Consider the following 12146-nt stretch of genomic DNA (forward strand, 5'->3'; position numbering starts at 1 on the left):
CAAAAAAAATGTATTTAAAAAATAAAATTTAGTGTAAAAATAATAAAAAATTATCATATATATATATATTATTTTTCTTACATACTTGTATTCAAATTTATATAAGATAGTGGTCTGTTAATAAAATTCAACCCATTTTCTTTTTACAAAATTACTTAAATTTATATAAATTATAAAATTAAATAATTTAAATATAAAAATTATAATAATGTATATTTAATTTGATCAAATAAGATATCATGATAGATGTTATTATATTCTCATATTCCGACACCATGTCAAAGCGCGTAATAGAGGATCGACCCATTTCATCACATGCCATTGATTCAAACCTGGAGACATTAAACACGCGCGGGAAGAGTCGCGTGACCCAGATGAAAATCCAGATCATGGAGGCAGTTCAAAATAGAGACGTTGATGAAGGGATCGTAGAGTCCAGATCAACCCTGTTTGAATCAGCGGCTGATATTGTCTCACATCTCTCAAAGTGTGTCGTACAGCGAATATAAAAAAGCAAGTATTGAACACCCAAAAAACTTAAAACATTGGCGTCTCTGCTTTTTCCCACACTCTGCTAGGGTTTCAGAGTCGCCGCGCTCCTTCCCTCACTCTCTCCTTTCAACTTGCCCCAACTCATTCATCTCACTCTCCATCGCCGATTCAACTCGCCAACTCGTTGCGGTGAGTTGTCCCTTCCTCCATTTTCTCTTACTTGCTTATTCCCAATTGAAACTTTCTGTTTTTTTACATCAGTGTTGATCCAGTGTAATAGTTTATTTGGGCTTTCACTTTATTAGGCATATTTAGGTTTTCCTTTGTTTTGTTTCTATCAGAACCAGTTCTTTGATTTCTTTGTCAGTATTGTATTCTGTCAGGGTTTTATTTGAACTGGTTTTTATTTAAATCGGGATTCTTGATACACTGTTTAGTTTCACTGTTATGGAAATGTGGAAAATGAATGTGAGATTATTATTTTTGCTTGCATTTTCAATCTGTTGGGATTTTTGCAAATGTTATTTTAATGTGTCAATGTGTGTTTTCTGAACTACTAATGTTTTTTTCTCCATTTTTTCAAGTAGTGAGGATTAGGTTTGTTGCCTTTCACTTGTTTCTTATTGTTACTTTCATTATATGTGGTGTGACATAGGGTTTGTGGGAAAGTTAGGTCAATTTCTTATCAGCGGAGGATATGCTTTTATAATTTTGGACTGGGATTATGAAATTATAAGATTATATTTTAGGAGTAAAATTTTGTCTGCATTATGGTCACATGATTATAGACAAAGTCTATTCATTATATAGTTGTGATTTTTTTAATGTTTATTTATCTCTCTGAAACAAACCTTGAACGTTGCTGCACCTTGTATTGCTTTTTTTTTTATGACAATACTGTACCATTAAATATATATACATATATATATATATATATATATATATTTTCACATGGTTGATTTATCTTTTGTATTGACACTGTATTCTTTTTTATTATTCTTTTCCATTTCTTCTTTGTGCTACACCCTTTGCAATGAATAATGAATTCTAAACATAAGTTGGCTATTTTTCTTCATTCATTATGTATTTTGTTATCTTGTTAAGTTATATTTTTTATTACTGAGAGTTTGGTTGGGCATTCTTTTCATGTATTTAATTCTTTTTTACATGTTTGATCTTTAGATGGCCATGGAGGTTACTCAGATCCTTTTAAATGCACAAGCTGTGGATGGTGCATTAAGGAAACAAGCAGAGGAAAACTTGAAACAGTTTCAGGAACAAAACCTTCCAAGTTTCTTGTTTTCTCTTGCTGGTGAATTGGCAAATGATGAGAAACCTGCAGAGAGTCGGAAGCTTGCAGGTTTAATTCTCAAGAATGCTCTGGACGCTAAAGAGCAACACCGGAAAATAGAATTTGTGCAAAGATGGTTGGCGTTGGACCCAACTTTGAAAGCCCAGATTAAGGCATTCTTGTTGAGGACACTTTCTTCTCCTTCTCTTGATGCACGATCAACTGCTTCACAAGTTATTGCTAAGGTTGCTGGCATCGAGCTGCCTCATAAACAGTGGCCAGAATTGATAGGATCCCTTTTGTCTAATGTTCACCAGCTTCCTGCACCTACAAGGCAGGCAACCCTTGAGACCCTTGGGTACATTTGTGAAGAAGTTTCCCCAGATGTAGTAGACCAGGAACATGTAAATAAGATACTCACTGCAGTTGTTCAGGGAATGAATTCCACCGAAGAAAACAATGATGTCAGGCTTGCTGCCATAAAAGCATTGTATAATGCTTTGGGTTTTGCACAGGCAAATTTTTCTAATGACATGGAGCGGGATTACATCATGAGAATTGTTTGTGAGGCCACCCAATCACCTGAATTGAAGATTAGACGTGCAGCATTTGAGTGCTTGGTAGCCATTTCTTCAACATACTATGAGAAGTTGGCTCATTACATCCAAGAAATCTTCAATATCACTGCCAAGGCTGTGAAGGAAGATGAAGAGCCAGTTGCACTCCAGGCAATTGAGTTCTGGAGTTCAATATGTGATGAAGAAATTGACATACTAGAAGAATATGGAGGTGATTTTAGTGGGGATTCAGATGTTCCCTGCTTTTATTTTATTAAACAGGCACTTTCATTTTTGGTCCCCATGTTACTGGAGACACTTTTGAAGCAAGAAGAAGACCAAGATCAGGATGAGGGAGCGTGGAACATTGCTATGGCTGGAGGTACATGTCTGGGATTGGTTGCACGGACAGTGGGCGATGATATAGTAGCTTTGGTCATGCCGTTTATTGAAGAGAATATAACCAAACCAGATTGGAGGCAAAGGGAAGCTGCAACTTATGCCTTTGGCTCTATTTTAGAAGGTCCATCCCCTGATAAACTTGTGCCGCTGGTGAATATGGCTTTGAATTTCATGCTCTCTGCATTGATGAAAGATCCAAATAACCATGTAAAAGACACAACTGCATGGACTCTTGGACGAATGTTTGAATTTTTGCATGGATCGGCACTGGATACTCCTATCATCACTCCGGCTAACTGCCAACAGATCATTACTGTGCTGGTTCAGAGTATGAAAGATGTTCCAAATGTTGCTGAGAAGGCTTGTGGTGCTCTTTACTTTCTTGCCCAAGGCTATGAGGATGCCGGATCTTCATCCTCTCCGTTGACCCCTTTCTTTCAAGAAATTGTTCAAGCTCTCCTCAATGTAACTCACAGAGAGGATGCTGGAGAATCTCGCCTTAGAACAGCAGCCTATGAAGCCTTAAATGAAGTGGTGAGGTGTTCTAATGATGAAACAGCTCCGATGGTAGTACAGCTTGTTCCTGTCATCATGTTGGAGCTCCATCAGACTCTTGAGAATCAGAAGGTGTCATCCGACGAGAGGCAGAATGAGTTACAAGGACTTCTATGTGGTTGCTTGCAGGTTATCATACAGAAGTTGGGATCTTCTGAACCAACGAAATATCATTTCATGCAGTATGCTGACCAAATAATGGGTTTGTTTTTGAGAGTTTTTGCATCACGAAGTGCAACAGCTCATGAGGAGGCCATGCTTGCCATTGGAGCTTTGGCCTATGCAACTGGAGCTGATTTTGCAAAATACATGACAGAATTTTACAAGTATTTGGAGATGGGTCTCCAAAATTTTGAAGACTACCAGGTTTGTGCTATCACTGTGGGTGTGGTTGGTGATGTGTGCAGAGCCTTGGAGGAGAAAATACTGCCTTATTGTGATGGGATAATGACCCAACTTCTTAAGGATTTGTCCAGCAATCAGTTGCATAGGTCTGTTAAGCCTCCTATCTTTTCATGTTTTGGAGATATTGCCCTGGCAATTGGAGAAAACTTTGAGAAGTACCTGTTATATGCAATGCCTATGCTTCAAAGTGCTGCTGAGCTCTCTGCTCACACAGCGGGTGCTGATGACGATATGACAGAATACACAAATTCTTTGAGAAATGGAATCCTAGAAGCATACTCGGGGATCTTCCAAGGGTTTAAAGGTTCACCAAAAACCCAGCTTTTGATGCCTTATGCTCCTCATGTGCTGCAATTCTTGGATAGTTTGTACATGGAGAAGGACATGTGAGTAAATTTTTGTATATTCTGTTCCTGTCCCATTGTGAATTTTGCTTCTTCAATTTTATGTATTGTTTGTAATTTATGTACTTATTGGTGCTTCTTGTCTTCTCAGGGATGATGTTGTGACGAAGACAGCAATTGGTGTGCTTGGAGATTTAGCTGATACTTTGGGTAGTAATGCTGGCCACTTGATTCAGCAGTCTGTGTCTAGCAAAGACTTCCTCAAAGAGTGTTTATCATCTGATGATCATTTGATTAAGGAATCTGCTGAATGGGCCAAGTTGGCAATTAGTCGAGCAATTTCATTTTGAGGATATTGCTAAGGCTTCTAGTTCGTCTTGCATACATCTGCATTTGTTGCGTGGGGGTCTCAACTGCATACATGAGTCGGGTCATCACCATTTTTGGGCACAGGTGTTCGGTCCTATGGCTGTCTGCATTACATGTCAGCAACATGGAGTCTGCGTTTTCATTTTTATTTTCTTAAATTTATTGTTCTGCATTGCTATGGAGGAAGTCGGTGGGTGATGACCAATCTTTCTGCTACCTTGGCAGAGAAGATGTGGTTTTTACGTACAGGAGAAGAAACAGGTTGAAATGAGAGCAAGAAAAGAGATAGATGTCTGCCAATACCAATATTGGAGTTGCATGAGTTATTGAATGTTTTGGAGTCTATGGTGGCTTAGATATTATGTCCTTTACTTTTTTATCTTTTCCTTTTACTTTTATTGGCTGTAGAGTTGAAACAATCATTTTAGTCCGTCCATGTGTTTGGGATAGATAATGCAACATATCTTAGCGGTTCCTTGAAATTATTCAAATAATTTTTTGTCACCCGCATCAAAGTTTTGATTCTTGAGTATTTTACATTTATATGATTAATGTCGCTGCATCGCATCTACTACACGGGCCTGTTGTGGTCATAGGTTCACTGCTTACATATATGCATGGTTTTTTATGTCAGTGAGTTATTTCCAAATTTTACGGGGTAGGAGCATATGTCCTTGTTGTCAGTGGCGGACATTCACTTTGATGTGGTTGTTTGAATGATCATTATATGATTAAAATGTGGTTCTATGGTTCAAACACCATCGATCAATTTGAAGTTAGTTCTGATTTGGTATTGTAATTTAGTCCCTCAAGACACAACTGTCATGTTTTCGTGTCTTAGGATGTTGTGAAATGAGCGTGTATAGTTTTTCAATATGATAAATTAATTGTCCATATAATACTTGTTTTAATTGTATTTAGGTGATATTTGTTTAGCCGACGGTATAAACAAATTTGTATTTTCATTGCAATGAAATTAAAATTTTATCTAAGCTCTGATCTGTGATGGTTTTATTTGATAAAAAATAGGAACAATTGTTTGGCAAGACATTAAATTCTAACATTTTATAAATTATTGGTTGTTGCTTAGTTTTGTCTCAATTTTACAATTGTACAGGCAACATCTAATTGACATTTTAATCATTGGTCATAATTGTTTTAATTTTCTATGGAAATACTAAAAGTAGCATTGAAAATTTTATTTTGTGTTTTGGTTAAGAAAAATAATTACGTGTTTCAGTGACTAAGTATAGTTAATAAATATAAAGTAATACTTATATTCACAAATAATTATTTGTGAATATAATTATTACTTTATATTTATTAACTGTATACAACTTCATTTTCTAGTAATCTATTTATGTTGTCACTAAAACACTTAATTATTTTTCTTAATCAAAATCTATTCATATTGTCACTAAAACACAATTATTTTTCTTAATCAAAATTTAGTACAGGTAATAAATATGAAGTAATAGTTATATTAAGATTTTAGTTTGAAAATATAATTATTATTTTATATTTATTAACTATACACGATTTCATTTTTTAGTAATGAATTAATGTTGTCACTGAAACATCTAATTATTTCTTTTAACCGGTTGATAAATATAAAATAATATTATATTCACAAACAAATTTTATTTGTGAATATAATATTACTTTATATAAAATAATATTATATTCACAAACAAATTTTATTGGTGAATATAATATTACTTTATATTTAACCGTACAAAATTTTATTTCTTAATAATCGATTCATGTTGTCACTAAAATACATAATTATTTCTCTTAACCAAAATTTTATACGGTTAATAAATATAAAGTAATAGTTATATTCGCAACGAAAATTTCTTATTTAGGAGCTAGGAATATAACTATTACTTTATATTTTTTCATTTCTTAATAATTGATTCATGTTATCATTGAAATACCTAATTATTTTTGTTAATCAAAATTTTGTATAGTTAATAAATATGAAGTAATAGTTACATTAGAAAAAAGTTTTTTTTTTTTTAAATATACCTATTACTTTATATTACTTTATATTTATTAACCGTATATAATTTTATTTCTTAATAATCGATTCATGTAGTCACCGAAATATTTAATTATCTTTTTTAACCAAAATTTTGTAGGAAAGAAAAAAACTTAGGTGTCTCTGCACACGTAGCTTGCTATGATTAAGCTTTAGGGTGTCCTTTTCTCTGACGCAAACCCTTATCTCAAGAAAGAAAATTAGTGGTGTATTATTTTGTACTACACTGTTTTCTAAAATAAAATTAATGATTGAGTCTTGATTCAAAATTACTACTTATTACTTGCATATGATATGACTTGTGCTAACTGAATTATACTAAAAAATTTCCTAATCATTTTAAGGATACTTTTATTGTATTGGTTTTACGAGACGGAATGTACTGTTTAATAGAGCAAAAAAGAAATACTGATATTATATAATGTAATTTCACTTTATTAATTTAAAAAAACATGTTTTTATATTTTATAATTATTAGATAAACTTACTTTTGATTACTATAATACTAGATTAATAAACTAACAATCAAACTTTAAAATACAATTCAATCTTTCTGATGACAAAACAATTGTCATTGAGTTAGAAGAATACTTTATGTTACATAATTTAAAAAAGTTGAAGACTAATTTATTTAAAATAGCGTAAAATAAAATAAAAAATTAGTTGTAATTATAAGAATTAGAAACTTATCTGAATTAAAAAACTTAACTGTCCCTAATATTTTTTAATATATTTTTAGGGTGTGTTCGTTTGAAGAGATTCAATAAATAAGCTGATTTGGAGAGATGGATATAAAATTTATTTTGTGTTCGATAGAGATGATTTGCGATTGATTGCAGCGATGAATTTGCGAGATAATACCAAAGTTCCATCCGCTTCAAACTGTGAAGATTTGCGTGCATTATTCATCATTTTACCTTTATATCCCTCTTTGTATAATAATAAAACTGATTCAAATTCATGATTCGTGATAAAAAAAGAAATTTAAATCCGTGATGATGAAAAACAGAGTTTCGTGTATATATATATATATATATATATATATATATATATATATATATATATATATATATATATATATATATATATATTTGTATATTTTTTTTATATTCATAAAAATTTTATTTTATTTTAAAATTTATATAATTTTAATATTTCTTTTAATTCGTATTAATTATTTATAACTATTTTTATAACATTAAATTACAAAATTATTCTCTTTTTTCATTAAGGGTATTTTGGTAATTTTTTAAATCTATTTATTTTTACAATTTATTTTATCCATCATATCAATCAAATCTTTCACTAACTTCCATAAAATTTATCTCCAAATCTACTCACTTTACCCTCTAAATCCACTCAAAAAAACACACAAATTCATCTACCCAAATCTATACAAATTCATCTTCACACTCTCTCCCAAATTCATTCCCCCAAGTGAACACACCCTTAATCTCTATATTTTAGTTGTATATTTCAGTGATTTTATATGGTGCATCAGATATTTTAGAAATATGTAAGGGTAAAGGAATGAATATATTGTTTTTCGATCTGGTTTAATACACCAAGGTCTTTTTATTTTCTAAAATAAAACTTCAATGATATTATGATATGTAATAGTTAAGTTTCTATACAAGTGGAACTTGATTCTTAACAGTAGATTAATTAAAGGTTTCGAAGATGTTGAAGATGTTTGGTTGCGTACTGGGTGACAGAACACAGAAAAAATGGAAGTGAGGAAAATTGGCTACTACTTATTCAACTATTAGTACACAGAATATTTTAAATTTGTTCTTATAGAATACTAAACACTATTTTTAATTCTAGTATAGTTAAAATAATGGAAGAGGACTCTAATAAATTAATGCACACATTTAAAAGTTGGAAATGATCCTATTAAAACCCATTAACCTTCCCTCCAGATTTAACCTCCATATTTAATAAAAAAAATAGAAAAATTAAATAAATTATTTATTAAAAATCCACTCTGTTCTAAATGTCACAGTAATAAATCTAATTTATTAATAAAAATTTAACAAATTAAAAGATGTCAAAGGCGCTTTTATTTATGTAAAAAAAATTAAAACCTAAGTTATTTAATAGAGAAAAATGATATTTTAACCTGTAAAATTTAGACAAGTTTCTTTTTCATTCGAGATGATATATTTTAATTGATTTTTCATTTTTTAATTTTTTATACTTTAAAATTGTTTAAAAGATCTTATCTCAAATTATAATAATAATAAAAATTGTAAAAATTTAGTCATCAAAATATTATTATTTATCTAATAAAATTATTACTATTTTTGAAGAGGTTGAAGAAGGAAGAAAAAGGGAATTTTGAAAATGAGAAAGTGAAAAATGACATATAATCTCTCCTCCACATCCTGGTTGTTGAAGAGTTGAGTGTAGTATGCATTCCTCACCTCATCACTGTGTTCCCTCTCTTCTCTATGTGACTCGCACTCACAACAACACATTCTCACTCTCTCCCAAACCCTAACCCTTCAATTCCCAATCAATGGCCATCCTCTCTCAATCCACTGCCAGTTTCTCACCTTCCTTCGTCTCCACTCGCTCCGATTTCACTCGCCTCACTCGCTTCCCCTGCCGCGTCACCTTCCGCCGCGGCCTCGCCGTCTCCTCCTGCTTCAACTCCTCCAAGTCCCCTGGCGCCGGGGGGTTCCTCTCGCCGGACAACGGCGGCGAAGTCTCATACGAGCTGCACCACGACTTCTCGCCGCAACGCCGCCGAAGTGGCTCGCCGGTGTTCGTTACGCTGCCGGTGAATTCCGTCAGCCGGGAGGGCGGCCGAGTCTTGAGGCCCAAGGCGATGATGTTCTCGCTCAAGGCGCTCGCCTCGGCCGGCGTCGAAGGTGTCGTGGTCGAGATTTGGTGGGGCTTGGTTGAGAAGAACAAACCTAGGGTTTACGACTGGAGAGGGTACGAGGAACTTGTTGCGATGGCATGCAAGTGCGGCCTCAAAGTTCGAGCGGTTCTCGCGTTTCATCAGCATGGCGCGGGACCTGATGATCCCAATTGGTATGTGGAAATTGGATCCCCACGTTAGCCATAAAATGACCAAAACAGTGTATAAACCTGAGGATAATCTATAATTTACAAGCTAGCTCTTGTTACCGAACTAGTTTTACACTCAAATACTTAGATGATATCTGAACATATGGATGTTGTTGTTTTCACACATTCTTAGATGATGTCAAGACCTATCCTGATATTGTTGTTGTACATATAGGACTACCTATGGTTATCTAGTGCTACAACCTTCGTTATGTTTAGTCCTGTGAGGGAGTGTGGGAACTTTATCTTTGACTAGTGATATGACTAGAATAGTGTATATAAACAGGAAACAACCCTTACCTTAGCTTTTGGAGTTGAGTCAATGTCCAAGTACAAATTGTAGGAGTAATTTCTTTTTCTTATTATGTGATTTAATAGTATGTGGAAATAATAATTCTGGTTGTGTAATTTTTTTATTCAATACTGTATTGACATTTGCCCTGGGTTTTGTGTTGATCGAAGTAGAGTTGATTTGGTTTATTTTGAATTATTATTACTATTTTTGTAGGTAGGAATTGTTTCCTAGTCATGAGCCTCATACTCTGGAAGTTTGTCCCCCTTGTGTAGGATACCGCTTCCTCTATGGGTGCTTGATGAGATAAAGAAAGATGTCGAGTTAGCATATTGTGACCGGTTTGGAAGAAGAAATATCGAATATATTTCCCTTGGATGTGATATTCTTCCTGTGCTGTGTGGGCGTTCTCCTATTCAAGTGTATGCTGATTTTATGAGGAATTTTAGGGACACTTTCAGGTCTTTGCTTGGTGTTATAATTACAGTAAGGTTCTATGATGAATTTGGTTTGTTACAATCCCACAAGGGTTCAAATTCCAGATATTATTATTATTATTGTTAGATTTGTTGTAATTATTTATGTCATTCTGTTCGTGTTGCAGGGTGTACAGATTGGCATGGGTCCTGGTGGTGAACTAAGATATCCTTCCTTCTCTCCACAAGAGCCGAATTTGGCATGGTCTCAAGAACTTGGAGAATTTCAATGCTATGATAAGGTAGGTAGAAGATTCAGATTTAGGCACTAGTGTTTGTTGTGTTATTGTTGCTCTGTATTATGAGAAACTTAAGTGGGGTTAGTATTGTGCTTGACTTTCCTTCTGTCTTGCTTGCCACTTGCCAGTATATGCTTGCTTCTCTGAATGCCTCTGCAAGAAATATTGGAATGCGTGAATGGGGAAATGGTGGCCCATTTGGTGCTGGAAGTTTGATGCAAAATCTTGAGCATACTGATTTTTTCAAAAATGATGGTGGTTCTTGGGACACACCATATGGTAAATTTTTCCTTGAATGGTACTCAGGTATGTTGCTGCTGCATGGGGAAAGGATTTGTAGGGAAGCTGAAACTATATTTAGGGGTACAGAGGTCCATATATCAGCAAAATTGGCTGTCATTCACTGGCACTATGTCACACAATCCCATCCATCAGAGTTAACTGCTGGCTATTATAATACTTTTAACCGGGATGGATACTTATCCATTGCTCGCATGTTTAGTAAGTATGGATTCTCAATGTGCTGCTCCTGTTTTGAAATGCAAGATGCAGTAATGCAGAAGATCAATCCAGATGGTAGCCCTGAAGGTTTTCTTAGACAGCTTTTGTTGGCTGCTAGACTCTGTGACCTAGCACTTGAAGGTCAAAATTTTTCAACTAATTTGGATGATGGTGCATTTACCCAGGTGCTGAAGATGTCAAAATTTTACTCGAATGGGATAGAGAAGCGGCCTTTCTCGTTCAACTTTGTAAGAATGGATAAAAGATTGTTTGAATCCCGAAATTGGGATCGGTTTACTCGTTTTGTAAGACAAATGTCTAATGGAAATATTTTTCGAGCCAGATTATATTCTGTTGGTGACACACGGTTTAAGACCGCACCAGTGATGCCAGAGGCGAGATTGTTGTACCACCTATATCAGTACTCTTGAAACCAGTCTTGACCTTTGTTCTTTAGGCCTATTTAATATCACTGCATTCGTTGCAAGAAAATCTGATGACCTCTGGTCTAATGTTGTGAAATGTGTAGTAACTGCTGATTCTTCAAATGATTCTTTTATTGCTTTCCGGCAAGAAGTTACTTCCCCTAAGGTAAACACATTATATTTGCCTTCCAGTTTTTTTAGATGGGTGGCATGTTATATACTTAACTGTATTTGGAGTGGACAGAGATATAATTTAAAACTAGTTACTGCTGAAATTTTGAGCCCTTCTTTCTAATGTTCTGTTGACATGAACTCCTGGTATGCTGGTTTTATATAGCTGTGATATGCATCTTAATATCAATTGACTGCTGATCTCCTTTCTCTAACTTGTGCACATTGACCACCACTCTTGTTACAATGGTGATGGTAAATAGTCATTGATCTCTGGAACTTATTTTCTATGGAAAATGTCAGTGCGTGCACGATGGGTGGCAAAATATGTAGAAAAACATAATGTAACATTTTTTGTTGATGTTTAGTGTTTAGATGCACAACATAGGCAATTTTGGATTTGGTGCTGGGGGGTTGAACCTTGAGGACCAATGACACTTCTTGGGGTTTCCCTTGTCATGAATTAAGGGTTTGTCCATTTCCATGAATACCTTTCACTTTTAGGTGT

General features: G+C 34.2%; 2 protein-coding genes across 2 annotated transcripts; both read left to right on the top strand.

Moving 5' to 3' along the window:
* The first annotated feature begins 489 nt into the window (after nt 1-489).
* On the top strand, nt 490-4919 carry LOC114175170 (importin subunit beta-1-like). Its single transcript, XM_028059939.2, has 3 exons — nt 490-681; nt 1675-4088; nt 4198-4919. The coding sequence occupies exons 2-3, from the start codon at nt 1675-1677 to the stop codon at nt 4394-4396; spliced, it is 2613 nt and encodes an 870-aa protein (XP_027915740.1). The 5' UTR covers nt 490-681; the 3' UTR covers nt 4397-4919.
* Nucleotides 4920-8837: 3918 nt separating this feature from the next.
* On the top strand, nt 8838-11742 carry LOC114179228 (beta-amylase 3, chloroplastic-like). The gene is made up of 4 exons (XM_028065491.2): nt 8838-9498; nt 10102-10312; nt 10431-10544; nt 10670-11742. Exons 1-4 carry the CDS (start codon nt 8978-8980, stop codon nt 11471-11473), a joined length of 1650 nt encoding a protein of 549 aa, XP_027921292.2. The 5' UTR covers nt 8838-8977; the 3' UTR covers nt 11474-11742.
* The last annotated feature ends 404 nt before the right edge of the window (nt 11743-12146 follow it).

Source organism: Vigna unguiculata, chromosome 3 (assembly GCF_037176805.1).
Source record: "Vigna unguiculata cultivar grain cowpea cultivar isolate G323 ecotype 2 chromosome 3, ASM3717680v1, whole genome shotgun sequence".
Classification (NCBI taxonomy): Eukaryota; Viridiplantae; Streptophyta; class Magnoliopsida; order Fabales; family Fabaceae; genus Vigna; species Vigna unguiculata.